The sequence below is a fragment of the Taudactylus pleione genome, unplaced genomic scaffold (assembly GCF_031769625.1).
Source record: "Taudactylus pleione unplaced genomic scaffold, aTauple2 ptg000610l, whole genome shotgun sequence".
Lineage (NCBI taxonomy): Eukaryota > Metazoa > Chordata > Amphibia > Anura > Myobatrachidae > Taudactylus > Taudactylus pleione.
In genome coordinates this window covers 829-7627 of record NW_028285012.1, presented here as the reverse complement: position 1 = coordinate 7627, position 6799 = coordinate 829, and the positions used below count along the sequence as shown (strand labels likewise).

General features: G+C 42.3%; 1 protein-coding gene across 1 annotated transcript; it reads left to right on the top strand.

The window, feature by feature from the left end:
• The first annotated feature begins 1367 nt into the window (after positions 1-1367).
• Positions 1368-5720, top strand: SKIDA1 (SKI/DACH domain containing 1). Its single transcript, XM_088454202.1, has one exon. The coding sequence runs from the start codon at positions 1801-1803 to the stop codon at positions 4246-4248; it is 2448 nt and encodes an 815-aa protein (XP_088310328.1). The 5' UTR covers positions 1368-1800; the 3' UTR covers positions 4249-5720.
• Positions 5721-6799: the final 1079 nt, after the last annotated feature.

Genomic DNA, 6799 nt, shown 5'->3' with positions numbered 1-6799 from the left:
ACATGTGTGTATGTTTATGTGTATATGTGTGTGTGTGTGTATATATATGTGTGTATTTATATATGTATAATTGTGTATATATATGTGTGTGTGTGTGTGTGTGTGTGTGTGTGTGTATACCTATGTATGTGTCTATATACATGTGTGTATGTTTATGTGTATATCTGTGATGTGTGTGTGTATATATGTGTGTATTTATATATGTATGTATAATTATATATATATGTTTGTGTGTGCGTGTATTTGTGTGCTTGTGCGTGTGTGTTTATATATTTATATATGTATGTATAATTGTGTATATGAGTTTATATATCTATCTATATCTATCTGTGTGTGTGTGTGTGTGTATTTGTTTGTGTTCGTGTGTTTATGTATGTATGTATGCATGTATAATTGTGCGTATATATATATATATATATATATATATTATATATATATATATATATCCTTATCATGGGGGTGAGTATGTATGTGTGTATATTTGAGAGTGAAGAGGGGTGGGAGTGGGGGTAGGTAAGAAAGTGGGAAGTGCACAGATGCAGGGGAGCAGCTCCCTACGTATGTTTCACATAGAACTCTGTCCAGCTTTGGCAAAATTCGGCGAGCACCTTTGATCATTCCCATTTCTGCACCCTGCTGGAGCTCTGGAGCAGCCCAGCTCACTAGGATTCTGACGTCTGGAACCACGGCAAGGAGACTGGGCTAGAGGGGGCCGGAGCACACAGCAGCTTTTCATCCACTTCGTTTCATTTTCGAAATTGTGCATATTTGTGTCTCATCTTCTTGTCTTCCTGAGCACATGATGTCAGAACCATCTCCTGCTATACAGGAGAGGAGCAGCACAAATGATGTGCGCTGGAGCCCCAACCTTTTCATAACCTGTGAGGCAGAAAAAATAATTTATTGAAAGAGGAATATCAAGAAAGGGAAACAGTAAGTCCTCCTTTATCTGCATACAGCCGACTGGGTAACTTTGGATACGTAGATGATAGCATGCCAGTAATAAATATATATATTTTTGTATGTACGTGAATATATATATATATATATATATATATATATATATATATATATACGCTCTGCATTAAAAAAATGAAATAACACTCTACAAAAAAAGACAATAAAATGTCAGATCACATCGCAGCTTTGGATAGTTTTATGAATAGATTGACATAGTAGAATGCGTTATTTACTTTGTGAGGGGAGGTGGCAGTATAAGAGTATGCTAATTAGCCGGAGATTTTTTTGGGGAGGGAGGGGGGGGGGGGGAAGGGGTGGAATATCAATTTTTATTGCATCACCTGTCAGGAGTGTCCAATCAGCGTTGGCTTTAGGGGAATTAATTGATGAAGGTGTCTCCGGACGGGCTCACTATACTGTGTCATTTTATTTGGAGCTATAGCATCGGCGGGAACAGCAGCTGGTGTCTCCTCTCTGTGCAACATTCCATTATTCCAGGGTAGAAATGGAGCAGGGGGCTTTAAAAGGACTCAGGTACGGGGCTTCGCAGGCTCTGCCTTGAACTGTTCTAACAATGGAGAACTAGTTTCCTTGCCTCTTTTACGCAGAGCCACTCGAATGCTCCACTGTGGCTATAGGATCTGTATTGCACACTGCCTATCCATGGATATAGATGCATATATAAATGTAGATGTGGCTATAGAGTTTGAAGAGCAATAACAGCCTTTGTCGGTTTTCTCCCTAGCAGGATGCCTTGAGACTGCAAGCACCAGCCCCCTGGATTTGTTTTTTTTTTTTTTTTTGTAATTTTTATGGTCACCTGCAAATGTTGGGGATAATATGACCAGAGCAATGGGAGATCTGGAGTCGGGGTTTGAGGAGGTGGATGGAGTCAGGCTGGGTTACCTGATCATTAAAGGCAAGCAGATGTTCGCCCTGTCTCAGGTCTTTACAGATCTCCTGAAGAACATCCCCAGGACCACAGTGCACAAGCGCATGGATCACTTAAAAGTGAAAAAGCACCACTGCGACCTGGACGAGCTGAGGAAGCTCAAGGCGATCAACTCCATCGCTTTCCATGCAGCTAAGTGCACTCTGATCTCCAGGGAGGACGTGGAAGCCCTGTACACATCCTGCAAGACGGAGAGGGTCCTTAAAACAAAAAGGAGGAGGATAAGCAGGCCCCTGTCAACAAAAGATCTGCAAGCGGAGCACCCATCCCCCGACCCTTACTCCAGCTTTTGGAAGGAGAACAAAGTTTGGCTGCGTTTGAATGAATCTGCCCAGCCAATAAAGAGAAAAGCATTTGCTCCTGGAGACCCAAGCGTCCTACCGGCAGCCGATCTACCTCATTTTTTAAGTAAATACACTGGTCACAGCTACCCAGAAATTGCAAGGTCGCCTTGCAAAAGCCCCCAGAACTATGAAACCAGCCAGATCCCCGGGGACTGTGCTGCAGCTTTCCACTCCAGCCTGCCCTATATCAGGGGCGTGCTGTGCAGCAAGCACCCTGCCTATTACTACCACCATCACCACCACCACCATCACCACCAGACCACCGCCATTGCCCAGCCTAGGCTACGCAGCCCTGCCGGGGTGACTTACAAATGCAAGAGGAAAAGGTCCTCAGCGGGCAAGGACGCATTCCACAGCGGCAGGAGGCTCCTCTTCATCCCCAAACCCTACAGATCCAAAGGGACGCCGGTGTGTCTGGAGCGCATCCACTTCATCCATGGCTTCTGCGCCCAGCATCTGGGCGCGCTGCAGGAGAGCCACAGCAGCGACTCGGAGACCAGCTCTTACTCCGAGCAAGCTGCAAACGACTCGGATTTTGGTTCCAGCCTGTCCAGCAGCAGCAACTCTGTCTCCTCGGACGAGGAGGAGGAAGAGGAGGAGGAGGAGGATGAGGGCAGCCTGTCTGACTCCAGTGATCTCAGCTCAGACGAGGAGAGTTCCTCTGCGTCTGACAGCAGTTCTGCGTCCAGCCAGGTCTCGGTGGAAAGCATTCGTTTCCGCAGAACCAGTTTTTCCAGCCAGGCTAATAAACTTCCGCACAGTGCACAACCAAACTCCCTGTGCCAGTTTCCCAGGCCCCCCAGTCCCAGCTCTGCTACGCTGGGGGAGAGCAAGGCAATTAACTGTGAGATCAAATCTGAGAGCCACGACTGGAGTCACCAAGGCTGGGCACCCACCAAGACCCACGGTATCTGCTGCCCCCCTGGCCTAGGGAGCTCCTTTGCCGAGGCAAGAAGTAGTAACAAAGCCTGTGGGATTCAATTGCCACTTTCTGGGTTCTCTTCTCATGCAAAGAGACCTGACCTGACCATTAACTGTGCAGCAGAGGGGGGCTCTTCACCTAGCCCAAAGAAAAACAATGCATTTCCACAACAAAGAATACACAGAGAGGCAAAGCAGTGCCTTCAGTCAGCTCTCACACATGGCGTGGAAAGGAATACCTCGGCCCCCAGGCCCCCGAACTGTGTCCCTGCATCCTCTGAAAATGTGGAAAAATTGACCAAAACACCAGGAGGAGCGGATTTCCCCGCTGACCCTGAGCGGACGTACAGTGCTGTGAATGGGGAGGCATACACTGATTTATCATTCCTGCACAACGTCAAAATTAAAATCGAGGACAATAGTGGTAGCGAAGAATATGGCAAAACTACACAACATAAGCTAAACTATGAGTGCAATGTTACTAAGGAAGAGATTGACAGTGATGTGAGCGAGCATAAAACCGAGGAGGCTTTATTAGAGGCCAAGCAGAACACTGTGTGCACTGAGCAACAAACCACTTCTCTAGCAAATCTGCTGGCTCCCAGTCAGACTCCTCCATGCACTTTAGGTATACCCAAGCCTGAGGAAGGAGAGTACAAATTTGGTGCTAAGGTGAGGAAAAATTACAGGACACTGGTGCTAGGAAAACGACCTCTGTTACAGACACCACCCAACAAGCCAAATCTGAAATCAGCAAGGAGCCCTCGGCCCCCAGGTAAAAGTGAATTTTATGAAGGGACACTGGATGGTTTGACAGTGAACAATAGACGCAAAAGGTTAGCCAACAATGTAGCATCCACAATAAAGAGACCTTTTAATTTCATGGCAAATTTCCCCAGTCCACCGTCATTGATTATTGGCAAAGACGGAGATCTAGTCCCTGCCTACTCTTTAAACAGTACAAAGGATTTTTACCCACCCCACAAGGCCCATCCTATTTGGAAATGGCATTTGGGTGGTACTGCAGTACCTCTCCCTCCTAGTCACAAATTCAGGACATTTCAATCATAACACTTTTTTTGGGGGTTGGGGGATCGTCTTCTCCAAACAAATGGTTGCATCAGCCTGTTTTATATATATATTAATATTACTATTGTTATTTTGGAATTATATGGCGTGACATCTCGTGGAGAAGGAAAGTGGATACAATTTGAATTTGCAATATGGAGGTTTGTTTGGTTACATTCCGCAGACTACTCAGTGCTAGAGACATACATTATCCCTGGTCTTGAATGGAAGTTGATGGTTTGTTTTTGTTTTGTTTTTTAAATCTTTTTTTTTTTGCAAAGCACCCGGTACCTCAGTTCTTCTGCAACAAACACGTCACATCGTTCCACAAAAATAAAATAACAGTATGAGCCATTGCAGATTCTGCACTAGATTTTTTTAAAATTGAAGACTGACTGTTTTAATTGGTTGCACAGTGTTGGGTCACCAATAATTATATGTGGCAGTTAAAAAAAAAATGTTGTATTGAACATTTCTTTATTATTATTTCAAGAGTAGTTGCACTTAACTCATTTTTTTTCTGTGAACTGGAATGGTTTTAGGTTTGAGATTATCTCAGGCCTTGGGAAAATAAGCTGCCTCGACAACTAGTAAAATAAATGTCATTGTATTTTTTTTTTTTTAAATGCTGTCTTTTTAACTGCACAATCGTACATGTGTTAGTGGCATCCCATCAATCGTATCCATAGGCCTCGCTTTAGCTGTCACTCCAGTAATAACCTCTTGTGATATGGCTGGAGAGGCATCTGGCTATTTGCATTCTTACTGAAGAAAACAGAAATAATTAAACATATTTATGTCTTAAGAAATAGACATTAGAATCGTGCAGATGAGACGGGAGTCGTAGTATAAATGTGACTGAGCGTGTGCTGTGTTGATATTCTGTTTGTTTGCCTTTTATTTGTATTTTTTTTATTTTGGTTTTGTTTTTGAAAAAAAAAAAAAAAACCGCTGCCATTAACGCCGATTATAAACTACAATTATTATTAATTGTAGTTCAAAACTTGAATGATCATTACCACCCTGATTTTTTTTTTAAACAGGAGAATACTGCACATGACAATCAGAGTCAGTTCTCTACCTTTGCACTTATGACTGAACTACATAAATATTGTAGAGACCCATTTGGTGTATACTTTTCTTGTGTAATGTTGTGTTGAAAGCAGTAAATCAAAAAAAGAAGAAAAAAAATGAAATTTGCACTGTTGAAAAGCATGTTTCACCTTCATTTTAAATTAAAAAGAAAAAAAAAAAAGTTTTCTTGAAAACCACGATTCAGAACATCCTGAATTATTATTATTCCAGCATCGAGTCTGATTAAGTGAAGAGATAAAATAAAACAAACAAAGGTGTGTTCAGCGTTTTGTGGGGGTTTAAATTCGAGTTGCTTATAAATGAAGGAACATGTAAAAATGTTGCATTAAAACTGTTGATATGAAAAATGAAGTTGGGTTTTAATTTAATTATTTTTTCTCAGTGAAGACTAGTGAAGATCTATCTATCTATCTATCTATCTATCTATCTATCTATCTATCTATCTATCTATCTATCTATCTATCTATCTATCTATCTATCTATCTATCACACACTTGCCAAGCCCCTTTTCATTCTTCTTAATTGTACAGGAAAAATGATTGGAAACATTGAACGTATTTTCTAATGAAAGCCATGTGTGTGAATCTAGCCCTGTTACTGGAGATGTCAGGGCTGTTACTGTGACTCGGTTTTATTGTCTGTTTATTAAACTGTACAGTGCTGCATTGATCAATATTTGCAAGTTAACTTTTTCCCAACATGGTCTATGGATCAGTGTGGACTCCAAATAGCTCTCTCACTACTGTCCTTTTACACTCTAGTTCGGTTAAATGCACATTTTCTTGGTGGTTCCTTTGTCTGAGAATATTTTAGGCAAGTGGTGTCACCTTACACCAACCACGTGTCTCCAACCACAGTCCTTCATAATAACGTATATCCTTAACTTTATGCTGCTTAAAAAAAAGGTATACTTCAGTCAGTAGGGAGCACGTCGTTACCTTAATTATATAAGCCATAAAATGTACCTAGGTATAAATAAAACTAGAGGAACAAATATATGAGCAAGATATTTCAGAGTTGTGACCAGTATGTTGTTCACTTTATTTTCTTAATTCAACAAACTTTGACGACTTAAACACACACACACACACACACACACACACACACACACACACACACACACACACACACACACACACACACACACACACACACACACACACACACACACACACACACACACACACACACACACACAATGTCAATGGAGAGTAAAGATTTAAGTCAGTGTGGGTTTAGAATATGGCGATCGGTGAGCTGTGGCACAGCAGTGCCTCATAGTTTCAGTTTCTGAATTCATAGCAATAAGCAGCCGTTGTGTGCAATGCACTCCTCGCCATATACCGTCCTTGCAACGCTCACACACAAACACAGCCGAGCATGGGAAGCCTAGTCTGTCAGCATGGATCCAACACACAAGTTCCGGGATTCCGGCTCCCATATGTGTGTATGCATGTAT

What these genes read in the sequence shown, in the direction of transcription:
- SKIDA1 (XM_088454202.1), top strand. Translation starts at nt 1,801, where the DNA reads ATGACCAGAGCAATGGGAGATCTGGAGTCGGGGTTTGAGGAGGTGGAT.